At 35.2% G+C, this 20,908-nt stretch overlaps 1 protein-coding gene across 1 annotated transcript in view; it reads right to left on the bottom strand.

The window, feature by feature from the left end:
- Positions 1–20,908, bottom strand: part of LOC106876507 (disks large homolog 1) — a gene marked incomplete in the record, with an annotated part of 700,185 nt that overhangs the window by 10,781 nt on the left and 668,496 nt on the right. Inside the window, 1 exon segment of the mRNA XM_052974679.1 lies at positions 4,686–4,721. Within this exon segment, the coding sequence (XP_052830639.1) occupies positions 4,686–4,721 (36 nt within the window).

The following is a 20,908-nucleotide window of genomic DNA, read 5'->3' as shown; positions in this document are numbered from 1 at the left end:
ATACATGCTTTATATATATATATATATATATATATATATATATATATAATAAATTACATCCATAGATCACATTCACACACACAACAGTTACATATACATTGTCTATATCGCTTTATTTACTTTATACATTAAAATATACCAAATTATACATGGACATGGAAAATGAAGCTGAATATAAAGAGAAAGGATAAAAAAAAACAAACAGAAAGGCAAAAAACAAAATGAGAAAAGAAACAAAGAGAGAGGGACATACATATATAGAGAGAAGTAGGTATAGATATGTGTAGGATGTACCGAGTTTTTTATGAACAAAATTTAGCCAGCCATAAATGGAAGACAAAATAAACTGTTACACAGAATGTTTCAAATTTCTCTTCCAGGTGTTAGCATCAACAAGGCAAATTCTAATATGACAAAGAAAATGAAAAGCTACTTTGCGTTCATGGCTTTAGCTGCCAACCCTGTTGACTCAGAGATCACTAGCAGAACATGGATGGGTTCTTCATTGAGCAAGGGCTTGTGACATTTGTGACCAATAAAAAGACACATTCTCAACAGTCATTCAATGTCAAGATGGCCAGATTTGTCCAACAGGTCCAGGACATCATCAATAACGATCCCAGTAGGTTGATGAGGGCCATCACTTTGAAGTAGAATCCAGGAAAATTTTGAGATCCAGTCAAAATGAATGCTAAACACAATCCTCCTCTAGGTTCTCTAATGAAAACTTTGACCAGAACCAGAAGGTGAACTGGAGTTGTGATAGGAAGCTCTATATGGACCCATAGATGTGTCCATGATGATGCACACTGATCTGCCCTGGTCTCTAATAGTTCTGAGGATTATGAACAATGAAGGGCCATGTTATGCCATTCACTTCTTTTCCAGCAGGATCTCATGATAGATGCTTCTACCAGCAGTCAAGTACTGAATCAAGGAAGTGGATGGGTGCAAGCATATTTCAATGAGATTCTGCTCTCTCCCACATCAGGGCCACTAATGAGGCTGAGGGCAATTTTGTTGAACGGTCTTTCTCCCATGCATTCAACAACCTCTTGCAAGTTTTTACCCAACATCATTCCATACACACCCTTCTCTCCAATGACATCCATTTCCTCCCATGCAGCCTTGTAATCCAGACTACTTCATATATCTGATTGTTATGTCACGGAACGTTTGCAAAATTCTTACTTTCAGCTTCACTCTTTGCTAAATATTCTTGGTGCCAAGCTTGCGTGCATGTGTATATATATTTGCACATATATGTCATTTGGTATAGTGAATTGGCTTGTTGAAAAACAAAAGCATTTATTCAAAGAGTGAAATTTATTGATTATATTGATTTGTCTTGGGACCTCAAGTTTTGCCCCAGTGGCTTAACAAGCTGTTAAAGGGAAAAACCTAGGTGCTAGTTAAATTAATATAAATATATAGCACATGAATTAAATAAAAGTAAATATCTTTAAGACATATGTAACAGGAGAGAGCGGGGGGGGGGGGAGAAAAGATAGAGAGAAAGAAGCATAACAGATACAGACAGAGGAAGATAGACTGATATAAAGTTATATAGACAGAATGACATATATAAAGAGATCAAGAGAGAAATGTTGATGGATAGACCAACATATACAGATGGATAGTTAGCTATATAGACCAACAGATAGATAGAACAAAATATTGCTTGTGGTGAAGTTTAGCTGAGGTGATCAGACAGTAGCTGGTGATACAGACAATAAGATGGTATGTGCAGGAAGTGTCGCATGAAAGGTGAAGGATGACAATGGTAGCAGTGAGAATGGCAATAGGGTGGCATTACTGTGATGCATGGAGTAGTTGGGATCTCTTCAACTTTTTCAGGAGACTGGTCAGAATATATTTTGTAATTGTCTCTATCATATATTCAACTTCATAGTGTGGATGCATGTATTAAGTATCTATCTACCTAATGTGTGCATGCATATATATATATATATATATATATATATATACGCACACACACCTTTCATCTTTCTCTTCACTATGTTTGTACTGACTATAGTTAAACTCGTACTGCAGAAATGGCAAGCCATTCCACTCTTGCTTAACAACAGGACAAAAACCACAACTACATTAGTAACTGAACTACATCAATGTGCAGATGATACCACAGGTTAGTGCAACTTTGGCAGAAAACCTGTAATTACTAATACATATGAAGGTGTTGTTTCAACAAACACACAACAAGAAGGAACCTGGTCCAGCCAGTCACCTGTCACAGAACACAGATACTGGTAAAGAGATTCATCATTGGCTAAAATACATCAATAGAATTTTTGGTTGTGTAAAATGTGGATCTATGAAATTCCATACTCTGAGACCAACAACCAAACTGAATGCAGTTGTCATACCCATTTTTTTACGGGTTTCATTTTCATCATCAACATTTACGACAACAATAATGATGACAAAAGAGTTGTTTCAGAGATACACATTCAGGTAGAAGCATGGCTGTGTGGTTAAGAAGCTTGCTTTGCAATCATGTGGCATCAGGTTCAGTTCCACTTTATGGCCCCTTGGGTAAGCATCTTCTACTATAGCTCTGGGCCGATTAATGCCTTGCGATTGAATTTGGTAGATAGAAACTGTGTGGAAACCTGTTGTGTGTATATGTGTGTGCATGCACTTGTTTGACCCCCACCTCCAATGCTTGACAACAGGAGTTAGTCTGTTTACATCCCCAAAACTTAGTGGTTCAGCAAAAAGAAATAGATAGACTTAAAGAATAAAACTTTTTAAAAAATGGGGAGCATTTTGTTTGACTAAACCTTTCAAAGTCATGCTCCAGCATGGCTGTTGTCTAATGACTGAAACATGTAAAAGAAAAAAAAAAGATGAAGATAAATGAAGTTTGCAAAAATGCTTCATTAATGTAATTGGTAATTGTAGTTGGATGATCATCACACGTGAAGACGGATCATTTATGATGGAGCTTTCACAAAGCAGAGCAAATCTGTAGAAAGTTGCAAGAAGCAACCAACACAGCATTTCTTTCCCAGGTGAGACAACAAATGCTCAACCTGTGAGCAAACTCATAAATTTTGCATTAGTGCAGATGGCCGTATATGGGTTGACAGAAATTCAACCTGTGAGTGAAAAAGCGTGTATAATGCATGAGTGAATGAGAAAGCATGTGTATCAATGTATTATATACCTACGCAGGGTACATACATATACTGTTAGATGTGTATGTGTATATATTTCAATATCAACTATATAATGATGTAAATATACACACCACCTGAGGAGAACAGGAATGAGATTTTGTGATATTCAAGCATTTTGCAAAAGAATTAGGAATGCAAATGAAGTTAAATGGCAATAACAAGGAATGAAAATCTAAGATTAGATAAAGTGTATCGACTGCCATAAAGACCCCCTTCAGTTATGGGACTGCACTTAGAAAGTTACCCACTGAAGCACAAGTCTGGGCAAGGTTGTTTATGGAAGACCAGCAGTCAGTCACCCATGCATACCAGCCTCCCCTCTCCGATACAGCTTGGCACCAGTGACATCACAAATCATTTCTACAGCTGAGTGAACTGGAGCAACATCACATAAAGTGTCTTACTCAAGAACACAACACAGCCCAATTCAGGAATTGAACTCACTACCTCATGATTGTGAGCCCAACACTCTAAACACTGAACCATGTACCTTTATGTGCCTATTGACTGCCAAAGTCATAAGTAATTCCTCTGATCCACGTCAAAATAACATCACAATCAGATTTTAAAGCATTCTAACTTTAACATTCCATTATGTTTAATAAGTGACTTTTGATGTCAACCAAATTAAATATTTGTTGAGTGAAGGTTCACAAAATATCCTTAATCCTGAACCTGCACATTAAAAGAAAAGTCCTTAAGCAAGCAATACTTTTGAGATTGTAAGGAAGAAATAAGAAATATTGCATGTTGTGATGTGATGGCTTTCATGTCTTTCCCCAAAACATTTGTGATGTAAGTGAAGTGGATACAACAGGGAACTGAAACCACAAAGCTTACTTCTACTTCATTGCAGACCCTCTCCTCCACACATTCTCAGTGAGAGAAAGAAGGAGAAGCAAGAATATGTGATGACCAAGAGAATTAGTAAGATACGTGAAGTGAAACTGCTACAACAGCAACTTAAAGCTAGGTCTGAGACTCAGCTCACCAGGGTCTTACCTCTACTGGATGGGATCCGTCTTTTAAGGACTACAAATATACAGAAAAAAAAAAGCAAAACAAAAACAAATTTGTTGATGTTGTTGCTATTTTTTGATGTGAAAAGAAATTAAGAATGGGGTCAATGGGGTCAGGGCTAGAGTAGACCCTTAACAAATGGGTTACCATGACTAATTCTGTAATGGGCTGTGAAACTGTTATGAAGCTGTACATTTGTGGAACCACAAGACATTGAAAATGATTCCATGATTTTGGAGGTGTTAACATGGTAATCCTTAATCCTTCTTGCGACATTGGCAGAGAGAAAAGAGATGATGAGAAGCAAGATAAGAGTGGCAGAGATGTATAAGAAGGACAACAGACACCAGAGCCTGGAGCAAGCTTTACAGAAAAGGAAACAGAAAATTAAAAAGAAAACAGAAAAGTAAAAAGACTTGTCCCATGAATGTTTGGATAAACTTGAAGGAAGATATTACTTACGAAGACTACCTTCCCTACTATCACTGGCTAATCCACCTGTAGTAATGAGATAGGATCAAATTGATTGTAGGAGAGACAAATAGTTGGTTGTGTGTTAAAAGACAGAGTCAAAGAAAGAGCTGGATGAGAAGTTTTTACAGATGGTTAATAAAAAAAAAAAGAACAAAAAAACAGAGAAAACAACAAAAATAAACAATAGTCATTCAGAAATATATAAATAGAATGATGGTTTTTAGATGGTTAGTTTCTGGGTTTTTAATAAAGTTCCTAATGACAATTATTTAAATAAATTTCTTATGAAGGTAAAAATTATTGATCATTGTCAACAGTGAATATAGCAATTTACAGTACATAATAACATTTAGCAATGTTAAATGGAGTTTTTTTTTAAAGAACATGTATGTGTGTAAACATATGGTTTGTTTATCAATGTTTCTTGCATGTGATGATGACATGCTGAATGAAGTCCAGAAATATATAGACAAAACTATTTCACATGGAAGACGTGTATTTTGACAGCAAGTACATCATAATTAATAACAATCATAAGGGAGACAGACGCTATGGAAATAGTGATACTGTTTTCCTTCAACACAACCTCTTAACCAATTCAATGAGCTGGTAAAAAAAGAAAACAAAAACATCTAGTTGGAACATGTGACATACTTTTGTTAACATTAAAAGGTGTTTTACGTGTTAACCAAATGTGTGTGAGAGAGAGAGAGAGAGAGAGAGAGAGAGAGAGAGAGAGAGAGAGAGAGAGAGAGAGAGAGAGAGAGAGAGAGAGAGAGAGAGAGAAAGAGAGAGAGAGAAAGAGAGATAGAGAGAGAGTGTGTGTGTGTGTGTGTATGGATAAAGCTATGTACATTCAGCCACAGAACTAAGCTAAATGTCCATTGATATGACATCTATATCTTTTGACACCCAATATTTCTGTCATGTTTTAATAATTCTACACATTAAATCATCACTGATCTTATCCCAACCCCCACAACTCTCTAAATGGTTCAAATGAAATACAGCTTTCATCTGAAGATCTAATCTTAAAAACCCTGTATTCAGTGAAATGAAGAGGAAGTGTGTTCCAAACTTAATTAGTGCAGAAGGAATACTTTGAAGCCGGTAGTTTGAAGAACTAAAGGTAATTTGGTTCACAGATCCATGAGAAATTGCACTTAAGTAGTTTTCCAGGCAGCCTATCATTCTGCAGGCAAGCAGGTAGCTCTCACCTCTCATGAGAATTCAGAAGGGTCTTAAATGCTTGATATGTCACCAAGCCTTCAGTGATCTACCATCATCACAAATGTTACTGAAGCCGATAACAGTAAGCTGCTGCTACAAGCAGACCAATGAACAGACAAACTGACATCAACCGTTTCCTATTATATTATGTAGTCTCTTCAAACTCTAATTCCTGCAATATAACATATCTCTGTGGAAATTAACTATCTTAATGATTTCTGTTTCTCACATTGACACCAAGTTTTAGATTTGTGAACAGAATAAGTATTGCTAGTTATTTCATTGACCCTGGAAGAATGAAATGCACTGTCAATTACGATGAAATATGAGCACAGACAAATGATAGTTAATTAATATTCTAGCATTATTAATAGTAATAAATTCTTTCTACTCTAGGCACAAAGCCCGACATCTTTGAGGAGGAGGGGACAAGTCGATTACATACACCCCAGTGCTCAACTCGTACCTATTTTATGGACCCTGAGAGGATAAAAGGCAAAGATTTCAGTGGAATTTGAACTCAGAATGTGAAGCTGGAAGAAAGCAGCTAAGCATTTTGGTTGATATACTAACAATTCTATTAATTTAGCAGCAACAGCATTCCATCTGTCTTTATATTCTGAGTTCAAATTCAATCAAGATTAACTTAGCTTTTCACCTTTTCAGGGTTGATGAAATAAATATCAGTTCTATATTTAAGAGAAGAGGAATTATGTACATTATCTACATTTGACGGATATTTGTTCTCATCTTGTTTGTAGTTAACACAATGTTCCGGCTGATATACTCTCCAGCCTTCATCAGGTGAACAGGGGAAATTTCGAACCTGGGGTATTTTTGCGATATTATTATTATGCAGGGATGAAATGGAGACCACCCCTCCCTGTGAGATGAAGTTAAAATAATAGAGAACACCACTGGAAAATATGAAAACTAAAAGAAGCAGTACATATGCTAGGACACAACAACCTCCTAAGCAGTCCGAGTGCAGATATGAATAGCATATGGGAAATATTAGATTTATAAGCCCTAAAATTCACTCCATAATTGCCCACGGGCATATGGCGTAGTGGTTAAGAGCGCAGGCTACTAACCCCAAGATTCTGAGTTTGATTCCAGGCAGTAACCTGAATAATGATAATAATAACATCAAAAAATACCTTAGGAATGAGAACCCAGGTTCGAAATTTCTCCAATACACCTGATGAAGGCTGGAGGGTATATTAACCGAAACGTGTTAACAACAAACAAACAAGATGAGGACAAATACCCTTCAAATGTAAATAACGTAAATAAATACCAGTTGAACACTGGGGGTCAAAGTAATCAACCAGCACCCTCTCCCAGAATTTCAGGCCTTGTACCTATAAGAGAAAGTGTTAATAATAATAATGATTTCATATTTTAGCACAAGGCCAGCGAGTTTGGGGGAGGGGGTAAGTTGACTACATCACCCTCCAGTGTTCAACTCGTACTTATTTTATCTTTTATCAACCCTGAAAGGCGAAGTCAACCTTGATGGAATTTGAACTCAGAATGTAAAGATGGATGAAACGCCACTAAGCATTTTGTCTGACATGCTAATGATTCTGCCAGCTTGTGGTGGTGGTAATAATAATCCTTTCTACTAAAGGCACAAGACCAAAAATTTGTGGGAGGGGGGGGGAGTTGATTACATCAACCCTAATCTTCAACTGGTATTTAATTTATTGACCCCAAAAGGATGAAAGGCAAAGTCAACCATGGCAGAATTTGAACTCAGAACGTAAAGGCAGATGAAATGCTGCTAAGTGTTTTGGCCAGTGCGCTAACAATTCTGTCAGCCCACTACCTTGATAATAATAACAATGATAATAATCCTTCTATATAGGCACAAGGACAGAAATTTTAGGGGAGGGGACTAGTTGATTATTATGCAACTGGTACTAATTTTATTCACCCCAAAAGAATGAAAGGCAAAGTTGACCTTGGCGGAATTTGAACTCAGAGTGTAGTGGCAGATGAAATACCGCTAAGCATTTCGCCCGGCATGCTAATGATTCTGCCAGCTTACCACTTTAGTTTCTTGTCTAGGCACAAGACTAGATTTATAGGAGTTGGTACAGTTGATTGATTGACTTGGCTCAGAATGGATCAAATTTATTTTAAATTTTTTATTTAAATCCTGAAATGGATCACAAGGAACTAAACTGAAGCATTTATGACACTTAACAGTCTTGACAATGTGCAGTGACATACATTTTCTCTTCCATAATAGCAGAGCAAGGAAAAGGTAGTTTCATGTTTGTCTGATAGAGTTGAGTATCTTCACATTCAGAAATGTTAATATCCGAGAACTAAGGAATCTGAATAGTTAAATAAACAATCCATTCAACATTCTAGTGCAAGGACTATTTAATATTGACACAGATTCACAGAATCTGATTTTAGCCAAATCCACTGAAACCAGTTTTAACTCTTATCCACAAAAATCAATTTCAACATGGATCCACAAGACCAATTTTAGAAGTGATCCAGAGATTTTAAGTTATATCAATTCCAAAAGAAATGATGGAGAGTGAATCCATCCAGTTTTAGGATCTACCAATCAAAATCTGTTGGAAAAGAATGAACAGACTTAAAGACAACATGCTAAGATTAAGAAGGAATTAAGTAAATATTTGTGAGAGAATCTGAGAGAACTGAGTGAGATGTGCATCAATGCATTGTTGTACTTGCCAATGTTCAAGAAATTAAGAAAACATTGAAAAGAAGAAGAGGATTTATACATTAAGAATTCTGAAAAGGAAATGGAAAAATAGTAAGAATAGTAGTGGTGTTGGTGGTGGTAGTGGTGGTGGTAGTAGTAGTAGTAATAATGATAATACTAATAACAATAATAATAATAGAAGTAGCAGTAGTAGTAGAAAATTGTGTAATACAAATACAAAATAACAATAAAAATGAAAATATTGAAGATTTAAGGTAAATTTTCATGGAAACACTAATCCGAAAGATAGTTCTAATTTAAAAAGTAATATTAACCAGACGTAAAATGTTTGTCTGAGGCAAATTAATAAATTTGATTCCATCAAGATAAAAATGAGAGAAAAGAAAATAAAACAGAAAAAGTATCTAATGTTGTTGTTTGCTATAAATGGCCAGCATAATGGAAATGGTCAGCAAGAATTATAGCGGGGAGAAAGAGAGAGAGAGAAATTTATTTCAAATGAATTACAGCAGAGACAACATTGGTTAATAAAAGTGGAATAAAATAATGTTCCAATAGAAAGATTAATATGAATCTACAATAATGAACTGGACAGAGAAAACAGGTGATGCACCATGGAAACAGTAAACAATTGTGTACTACAGAGACAGCAGATACCAGTGGTGTACAATGGAGATTACAAACACCAGTGGTACACTATGGAGACAACAGGCATTAGTGCCTCCTCTGTTCTAGAAATACATGTGGAGTAGCACCATCTAAGAAGACTAGATTTTGCACTAAATTGTTCACAGTAAAATACAATACCTGCCTCTTCTTTACCACTAATCTTTGATAAGTTGTTTTACAACTCGTCAAAGATTGAGAGATTTTAGGAAATTACAGATCACATTTGTATCTGAGAAACCTTTCCATTTGCAGTTGGAAACGGCAAAAACAATTGCGAATGTCTGCTAAGAGACGTAAGACAAATCGTGATTAACATCACAACATCATAGCTTGACGGTAGCTCACACGCATAACAGCACAACCTAATATCATGCAAGATGAACACTGGAACGCAAACATTTGTGAGAATTAGACACCTAATAACATTTCTGGGAGACTATTGAATCATAGAACTAACAACAACTGTGAAACAGATTATATATAAAATGACACACCTAACAACAATTGTGAGACAGATATTAAAATCATAGACCTAACAATTCTGTGACAAATTATAAAATGACATATCCAACAACAATTGGTGAAAGACTATAAAATGATATACCTAACAACAATTGTGAGAGACTATCAACCGAACACCTAAGAACAACTGAGACATACTAAATCATACATAGAACTGTTAAGAGAGATTATCATACACTCACAACAGTTGTGACATACATAGTAACAACACAGCTAACAATTTATGTGAAACACATTAACATATACAACTTAACTGTTGCGAGATATACCAACAACAGTAACACAAGCTCTCAACAGCTGCTATACAAACATCACAACAGTAATACAGATATTACAACAGCTGCTACGATATAGCAGAGATACAAAACTGTTGTGAGATAAACCAACAACAGTAACACAGACCTTGCAATAGGTGTTACATACAGCAGAAACACTAAACTGTTGTGAGATTCACCAACAACAGTAATACAGACCTGGCAATAGTTGTTACATACAGCAGAGACACAAAATTAAAATTCATTCAACTGTATTTGAATGTGAGGTTATACAATGAAAAGCAATTTAAGGTTTTGATGTCATCAAGTTAACAAATGAAAATGTCAATGAATGGTATGTATTCACTATATTTATCTCTACCCACCAATTACTCTCCCCTCACATGCTTATGAAACTACTCCTCTCTCCTGGCTATATCTTTTCTTATACTCACATTGAAATGCTCTGGCATCTCATCACCACCATCTATATCTTCTTTCCAGCTACTCTCACCCATCCTTATATAAAACAGGATAGCTTTGTATTTCCTCTATAACAAGACAACTGGGCTTTCCATCACACTTTTATTTCTCAACACCTGGCATAGATCAGTTGCCCTTCTTTTCCTCTCAAACACTAAACTCCATTTAGTAAAGGAAGCTCTTTCCTTTTTCCTTCTTGCTGTTGGAACAAAAAACACCCAGTACACCCTGTAAAGTGGTTGGTGTTAGTAAGGGCATCCAGCAGTAAAAACCATGCCAAAGCTGACACTGGAGTTCAATGCTGCCATGCAGCTCACCAGATCCTGCTAAAATGACCAACCAATGCCAACATGAAAAATGGACATATGATGATGATTATGATGATGTGCAGTGAGTGGTAGGTGATGGTGTTTGACATAAAGCCAGCCCAGATCCAGTAAATCAAAGATGCTCCAGTTATAACCACATGTACTGCATGGTAGGTGGTAGTAGCTGTTGTTTAGCCTCAGATCAGTCCTGATCCAATAGGCGAATGATCAATGATACCCTAGCTATGACTATATCTTTTATTCAGGCAATTTACCTGAACTACATTATTCAATGTGATTAAAGACAGAAACATTTGGCTGCTATTTCTAACCATAAATCAATCTGCCCTATAGAATATACTTAAACTATAATATATTTACTATTGTTTATTATTCTTAAGCAAAAACCTTTCAGCTGTAATTATTCTGTTTTTTCTTTCCGAGCATAGTTGATATATACATTATATAATGTGCCCCTTTTATATTTTAAAGTAGGATTTGAGGGAGATTTGACTTTTATTTCTAATAGATCAAATGACTATAAACAGGTTTTGTAATTTGGTTGATGATAGATATAAATGGTTGCTAAACCTCAGAGAATTAAGGAATGCACTGGTTGCACACAGGCTGACAGTGGTCAGAAAACTAATGTTACATTTGAAGAAATGACCTCCTATTATAATAGTATTACAGTTGAATGCATTTTGGTGAGAAGATACTATAGAGGTGATGAAGAACACACAGATATGGCATAAAATGAACATGATAACCACAACACAACCACAGTTAACATTTTGGTTACCTGGTTTCTTCTCAGGAGGACCTATGAGGCATGCAATAAGAAAATCCAGCTAGAATGTTGATGAAACCACACATACAACACACACAGAGAAAATAGACAATTTTGTTCTTAACTTTGATACAACACACATCAAACTACAGTAGAGATGATAGCAAGAAACATTAGATTTTAATTAATTAAAAACAAACTGAATTAACTTTATTCATGCATGGGAAGACAAATTAATTAAATTATAAATTTTATAAGTATTTTCCTTATAATTTTATTGTTATTCTCAATAATAAAATGCTTTTTTTTACATTTAGTTTCAAACATTTTTTTGAGGGGTTTGTTACATTAGTTATTTACAAATTTCTAATTTAATGTTAAGTTTTTGATAAGAAAGTAAAGAAATTAAAAAAGTATATATATAATTCCATCCAATATCAGAAATACATGCATTTCATAATAAAACAAAGTGATAGTATCATCATTATTTGACATCCATTTTATCCATGCTAACAAGGGTTGGACTGATTGCATGTCTCTCAACCCATTGCGTTTCTTCATCTTCTAGCATACACGACAACAGAAGGGGAGAAAAAAAAAAAAACCAAAAAAAAAAAGCTGTCTCTGATGTTGTGTATGTCATAATTTTGGCAGGATTTCCAAAATAATGACATGATACAACTATGAAAAGTAACTGATAACCTGTTGCTTGTGTATTATAAGCATTAATAATAATAATAATAATGATAATAATAATAATAAATGAATAATAATAACAATGATAAGATCAGGTAGCATGGCTATCTACACTACAAACATTCAAATACTGAGTGGAAATACAGTGTCAAGTCAACAGGATTGCAAAAGAGTGTTATGAGGTGGTGGGCATGGAAGTATGAAATTTGGCATTCCAACATTTGAAGAACTATTTAGAGAAATATTAAGAGATTCAGCAAAATGGTGGGTAAGTGAAATATACTAAAAAATAAAAAAATTAAAAACAAACAAAATAAAGATTTGAAATGAAAAATTGGTGTCGTAATTAACAGAATTAAGCTGTAATTAAACATTTCCAAACACTGTGACTAAAGAAGAGGAAAAGGTGATGAAATAAATGAACACATATTGGCATGTGTGTATGTTGGTGCATGCGACTGAGTTTGGGTGCACACATTACAAAACCACACATACACACACTCACACATGCACACAGCTATCTATGTATATACAGAGACAAACTTAGGAAGACTATGTTGTTCTGAAGAAGATACATAAACCAAATATAGAAAAAGCAAAAATGAAGAGAATGGCACATTGTAATCTAGAGATGAAGCTGGTGAAACAGAGAGAGCAGGGAAAAAACAATATATATGATAAACAGTTAAATATAATTTGATGACATGGACGCCTAATAATTTCTAACATAAGGTGTAAGGCCAGACGTTTTTGTAAGAAGTATGCATTTGAGTGAATTGAGCCCAAAATATGGCCAGTACATTAGTTTATCATCCCCACTGTGTTTTATTTTACCAACCCAGAAATACGAGGGGTAAAGTTGACTTTGGTGGAATTTGGACTCATAACGTAAAATGGCAATAAATCCTAGAGGACAACATGTCAGTCAATCCTCCATTTCAAAATAATATTCTTCATCATTTAAGAATATTGATACAAATGGAATTATGCTAGTCATGATTTCTAACTCTGTTGGGGAAAAATCCTATACAAACTTGTAGGAGTTGGCTAATTATAAATGTAAAAGAAATGTCACTAAATATCATAACCCTGCTTCTGCTACTTTGGTGTCTTTAACATGAATGATAAATAACAATATTCATAAAATTCAATTTACATCTCAACAAATCTACAACCTGGAATCTTTAAAGGAGGTGGATGTCTTTGTGGAACCTTCATTCCAAAGATGAGGAAGAAAAAGAAAATGTGAGTAGTACTCCAGTTAATGCAACAAAGAGTAAATGTGAATTCTATGAAACAACTTGTTGGCTTCAACAGTAATCAATAGGCAATATTAGTAATAGATAACAGGGTATTTAGTTGCTCCTACAAGCAGAGAGGCATTTAAAAACAAACTACAATACTATGATCTACTCACTAGCATTTTAAGCAGGGATTTTTGTATGCTGGGTGCTTTATATATGCTTTTAATAAGTGGTACTGCAAAAGTAACTTTTAATATGTAACTTATACACCAGTACCTTTAATGTGTAGTCCTACAAAAATATATTTTATGTGGTCCCAAGATAGGTACCTTTACACATATACTCAAACTGTGGCCAGTACACAAAAACCTTTCACCACTGGTTGCTTCATAAGTGTCTTTAATCTCAGGGCCTTACACAGATACCTTTAATCTGTGATCTTATACAAATAATTACTATGTACCTGTGCAGGTACATCTATGGCCTCATGTAAGTACTTTTAATCAACAACAGCTGAGCAGGTGTACATTACAGATTTTAAAGAAAAAAAAATTGTGTCTTCGACTCACTTTGTAAGGTATTTATTCATCAGGTAGAATTTCTCAAAGAGAAATATCTTACAATGGTAACAAAGAAGGTGAGGAAAATTCTAGATGTGGCATTCATGTCTTTTCCAAAACTGAATAAATGAAGCAAAGGTAGCTACAACCAGGAATAAAAACTAAGCTGTACAAATAATTTGCTTGGAGCTTCAGCCTAACACTATGGTGCTTAGCATTAGTTCATCATAATTATTGTCATTAACCTTTATTAAAGAATGAGAATTACCACAAAAGGTCTTCATTTAAACAAAGATACAAGAAATAATTAAAAAACAAAAATTACACTAAACAAAGGCAAGCAAATAAATTTAAATAATGAACAAATGTGTGTATTTATGAATGCATAATTGTGTGAATGTGTATTTATGTGTGTGCATGTGTGTTTGTGTGGTTATTAGCTGAACAGTTACAGACAGTGAGATCTATCCAAACAGAAGAAGACAATACTGTAAATGGTGACATGTTAAGGAATGTGGATGTGATATAGATATCAACCCAGAAGTGTTTAGGGCAGCAATATTTATCATTCAATGCTGGTTGTTCTTTAGAAATGTTAACTCCACTGTCTGTTTCTGCTGGACTAACAGACACACAAACACATATGTGCACACACAAGATTAACCAATTCTGCATCCTCTCACCATTATATGGCCTTCATTCTTTTTTTTTTCATAGTAGTCATGGAATATTGGCCACTAAGAATCAGCCAAAAACAGCTAAAGCAATTTGTTTAGAATTCGTTTCATTAGTGCCATAATTACATTTCATAATATATGAAAACACAAAAAAAGGGAAGGGGCATGACTGAACTGAAGATTATTGCATAACAATGTGCCTGATATTATGGATATCAATTTGATGTAAACTAAAACAGAGAAATGGTCCTTATTAATGGGATATGAACTATGTAACTAGAGTGGTTACATGGCAAATGGTAGCTACATGATTAAAAAATGATGGTTAGTGAAGCATGTCACTACAAATTCTTACTTGGCCAGTAAACACCAGATAATTGATTCAACACCTGCTGTTGGTGAGCCATGGGGGAGGGGGGGAGCTGTTCTTTCAAATTTATGTTTATGCTTTATATCATTTACATTAAATTTTTCATAAACACATTATCTACACAAGTATCTTTCCTATGTGTCCCTACACAAGTACCTTTAAACCATTTAGCATACAGTTTACTCTATTAAATTCTTATTTATCCATATTGTTTTGAATTAATCAAGTATTATCCTGTAAATATGAGATTTCAATGATGTGATTGTTTATTTTTAGAAAGACATTGTAAGATAGGCTTGATATGCCAGATTTAGTCAGTTTGAGCATAAAACAGATAGAACATTTGGGCTGGATCACTACACAAATACTTCACTTCTGGTAGATACACAAATACTATCAATATGTGGTTCCAACACTGGAACCACTCATCTGTAGTCCCTATATAAATGTGCCTGCCAGCTGGATTTAGACTGGGCACCTTTGTTTCATTGCATAAATATCACTTTTTCTACATGCAGACACAAGAGCAAATATATGGTGAGAAGGGTGCAGATTTGGTGTAGTTGAAAGTGGTTGGTGACAGTGATGGTGGAAATGTGTCAGCATGAAGCGGGTACAACAGCACATGGCTAGAAGCAGGTTGACAATAATCTAGAAACAAACAGAGTAAAAACCTTGGCCAGGGCAATCGCCTTCTGCATGCAGAAAAAACAAGAAATCATATTGGTTAGCTTTTGGCGCAATAGAAATTGGTAAAGAAAACAAAGAAATAATAATAATAATAACAACAACAACAATTTGTAATGTTGGCACAGAGCCAGAAAAGTTGGGCAGGGGCATGGAAAAAGTCAAGGAAATTGAGTCCAGCACATCAGTGGTACTTTATTGACTGCTAGAGGGATAAAAGGCTTGGTGAGTCTTGAAATAAGAAAGTAAAGGGACATGACAAAATACCACAAGGTATTTTGTCCGACACTCTACTAATTCTACCAATCCACCGCCAAGTATATCAAAAATAATATGAATGGAATCACAGAGATTATTCAAGAAACTCATTCATTAAAAGTGACTTTACAAAAAGATTGTCTAATTAACATTAATGCAAGAGAGAGAAATTTGTTTGACTTCTGAATATATTAAATGATAACATTTGTTACCATATCAGTGCACTCAAAAACAAGGATACTGTAGTAAAGTTGTAAGCCAATTTTGAAAACCAAATAACCTATTGTGTATTTGCCCAATGACAAAATGGAATAATAGCGCCTACAGCATAAGTTGAACCTATGATGCAACAAACTGGAGTTCAATATATATTCAGTTATTTACACATTACTACTGATTTCTAACATTAACAGAAAACCACTAATTATTAAGGACAGGAGTGGTTAAATTGGCTTATAATAATAACAACAACAAGAATAATATGAATTGTTTTGTAATTATTCTTCCAAGTAATTACAAGTCATTGTTGCTATGATGATTTTTCAGATCTCTAATAGTAACATATTGTAACATATCCTTAAATTAACTACTTTAACCTAGAATTGTGGTGGACTCTCTTGTTACTTCAATGAGAGAGATTTTAACAAGACATAGCTTAATAACAACCATCATCTTATGGCTGCCTGTGTGCAGAGTCAAGACTGAACACTTCCTGTAGTGTCCTTTACCTGTACTCATCACCTCTTTGCCCTGTTGCCACTGAACTTATGAATTAAAGTATATTGGTTGCTGGTGCCTTCGTTTGCTGAACGACCACACAATGACTATTAAAATAGTGGCTATGGTTTGTGCAGAGAGAGTCCCGCTTTCTCATTCTTCAAACTTGTACTGGTCTAGTGCAACAAGTTCCATGAACCCAGTAATTAAAAGGATGTATGATTTTTATGGAGTTACCTTCTCTTAGATGAGCAGCTAAAGAACTGAGGGGCCTCATCTGCTCCGGGTTTGTTTAGGGTGTCTATGAATGACTCTCTTCTAGAGGCAACCTAGAATTTTAACCCCAGTAATACTACATTAAATAATTTGACCTAGCATTGTAACCCAGTAATATTACATTTACTAGTATAATCTAGTATTGTAACTCTAGTAGAATATTAAGCAGTATAGCCTAGTATTGAAACCATAAAAATAATACTTGAACTTGTATGACTTATTATTCCTACTTCAATCATCATGTTAGACTGAAATACAGAACCAACTTAGGCAAACTGGAAACAGTTGTGGTATGTGTGTTAAAATTTCATTGCAGAAGAATATAGTTAATGTTTTACACACAATTTAGGGAGAGAGAGAAAGAGAGAGAATATATTTAGACTAATTGCAGAATTGTTAATGAAGAGAACAATTAATAAGTAAAGTTTAAAACGTACCTTCTATAATCCAGAAAAGCAGCCAAAAAGAAGAGGTGGGAAAATAAGAGGAGAGATAATATTTATTTTTCAAAGAATAAAAATATTAAGACAAGGTTGCATGGTTTGGAGAAAAGGAACAATGAATTTCAAGAGACATTAGTAATATGACTAGTTCTTTACAAATGTTGAAAGTCCTTAGTGTTCTGAGTTCAAATCTTGCCAAAGTATTGTATCTAGGGCAATTTTATCTACTCTCATGATTTTGCAAAAACATTTCTAACTGAAACATTTGAGGAGGAGCTAAGTTGACTAAATTGATCCCAGAGGGATCATAGAGTAAAGTGTATAAGGATGGACTTGAACCCATTAAGCAGTGGATTCTGTAACATGTAAAGACCCCCTTTGGTCATGAATGACCATGGGATTGTACCTAGAAAGTTCCCCTCTGAGGCACAAGTCGAGGCAAGGTTGTTTATGGGAGGCCAGCAGTCGCCCATGCATACCAGCCTCCCCTCTCCATGCCATGGATGTTATCCAAGGGAAAGGCAAAGGGGCTGATACAGCTTGGCACTAGTGATGTTTCAATTCATTTCTACAGTTGAGTGGACTGGAGCAACATGAAATAAAGTGTTTTGCTGAAGAACACAACTCACTACCTCATGATTGTGAGCCTGACACTCTAACCACTGATCCATGCGCCTTCACAGTTTCTGTAACTATATATATATATATATATATATTCATTTGTTCAATTTCTATGTTCATTATTCCATGCAGACAAGTGCTTAGACAAAGCTTGTTGAGGTCAGATGCTCTTTCAGCTGCAAACCTGTTTTCCACTAGTATGGGTGATTGAGAACAGGTATCCATTTTTTTTGTTTGTATTGTGTTAATGACAAGACACAAGATGTCATGCACACAAATTCACACACACATCTGTGTGTGAGTGTATTAAGATATTCTTATTTGAAAGATCTTTTGAAAATAACAGCATTTACTGATGGTGTAACTATTGAGTGAAATCAAATCTATTAAGATCAAGTTATCTGTGACACCACAATTGTTCTCCAACCAAATGGTTTTTGGTTCAGACTTACTGTGTAGCACTTCGGGTGAGTGTCTATTACTATAACCCTGAGTTAACCAAAGCCTTATGAGTGGATTTGATAGACGAAAATTGAAAGAAGCCTATTGTATTAGTAAGTATGGGTGTGTATGTTTGTGTCTCCTTGTCTTGATATTGCATGATTGTTGTAAATGAATTGCATTCATTTCCAATATTCCGCAAAAACAATTCTGGCCACGGGAAAATATTATTCTTGCTTGGAAACTGGTAAAGGTTGGTGACAGGAAAGGGCATCTGGTCATATAAAATGTTTCAATAAACTCCATCTATTCCATGCAAACATGGAAAAATGGACGTTAAAATGGTGATGATTATACATACACACACACACAATCAATTCCATTCACAAAGTGTTAGTTGGTCTAAGGTATAGCAGAAAACACTTGCCCATGGCGCCATGTAGTGGAACCTGAACCCAATGATTTCATAAGCATACAATCTTACCTGCACATTATATGCACGCATGCACACACACACATTCATGTATATCCTAAATTTAAATATTTACTACTCTTTTACTTGTTTCAGTCATTTGACTGCGGCCATGCTGGAGCACCGCCTTTAGTCGAGCAAATCGACCCCAGGACTTATTCTTTTTGGAAGCCTAGTACTTATTCTATCGGTCTCTTTTGCCGAACCGCTAAGTTACGGGGACATAAACACACCACCATCGGTTGTCAAGCGATGTTGGAGAGACAAACACAGACACACAAACATATACACACACATACATACATATATATATATATATATATACATATATACGATGGGCTTCTTTCAGTTTCCGTCTACCAAATCCACTCACAAGGCTTTGGTTGGCACGGGGCTATAGTAGAAGACACTTGCCCAAGGTGCCGCGCAGTGGGGATGAACCCGGAACCATGTGGTTGGTAAGCTAGCTACCTACCACACAGCCACTCCTGCCTAGTTAACTCTATTATGAATAATATATTATGTCAACATTACATTGTCTTTTATTTCCTTCCATTGTTTATGAACCAATAACTGTTTTACAGTACAACTATTGTTGTGTGTGTATCAAGCTTTTGACTCTGTTCCATTGTTTATAGTTTCCATACAGAGATGTAGCTGAATTATACTACAGAAGGTACCAATCCCACAAGTATTTAGAAGAAGGAATAATTTGAGTGATCCTTTGCCTGTCCAAAGCATTTTCATAAGTTTGTCCTAAACATCCATACTTGTTTTCAGACTTTTAGTTATCCCTTGTTTCATGTTCTAAAGCTTTCCTTTCAAAAGTCCCAAATTACTCAGGGTGTTGAAAGAAGAAAAGAAAAAAATGGGAATGTGAATCATATAATAAGCATGGCTGCCAGGAGAAATATATCGTGTGTAGCACAAGTGACACACAGGACAGGCAAAGGGTTAAATTGACTGATACTTTATTGATTCTGTAATGATTTCTGACACTAACTGACAGAGAAAGAGGGAGGGAAGGATGTAATCAACTGAATAAAGTCCGTTAAATGATTGGAATATATTTTATCATTCAGAGAAGGTTAAACGGTGAAATTTACTTTGGCAGGATTTGAACTTAGAATGTAGAAAAACTAAACTAAATATTGCAAATTATTTTCTCTGAAAATCTTACAAACTTTACATTTATAAAAAAAAAAAAATGTTTTTAACAGTAATTGTCCTACAATTTTATTAATGTGTAACAAGCAAAACATTTCAACAAAGCTTTCTACGTGTAGCAAGAAAACCCTCTTTAATGGGTGTTTGTGTGTGTATGTGAGAGAGAGAGAGAGGGGGAGAGAGAGAGAGAGAGAGAGAGAGAGAGAGAGAGAGAGAGAGAGAGAGAGAAAGAAAGAAAGAGCAGTCTGTCTGAGTACATTTGTATATATGCATGAGTGTTTCTAGTCTTCAATATATTTCTGAAACTTTTGCAGTTTTAAACTTAATAAATCACTGAGCACTACATAAAGTATCACTTGTCTCTACCAAAATTGCTTTCTATCCCTACACAAAGTGTATCTTGTCCTCACTCATGGTACTAATCATCTCCAAAGTATTAACTATCTGTCTACCAAATGCACAAGGCCTATGGCTATAGCAGAGGACACTTAGTGCTGTGTAGTGGGTCTTATCTTGAAACCATATGGTTGTAAAGTGAGCATCTCAACCACAAAGCCATGCCTGAGCCTTTTTTCTTTTTTGGTGTGTGTGTGTGTGTGTGTGTGGGGGGGGGGGT

This window comes from Octopus bimaculoides, chromosome 19, assembly GCF_001194135.2.
Source record: "Octopus bimaculoides isolate UCB-OBI-ISO-001 chromosome 19, ASM119413v2, whole genome shotgun sequence".
Lineage (NCBI taxonomy): Eukaryota > Metazoa > Mollusca > Cephalopoda > Octopoda > Octopodidae > Octopus > Octopus bimaculoides.
Note: the sequence above shows the minus strand (reverse complement) of the source record. Positions and strands in the feature narration are given on the sequence as shown.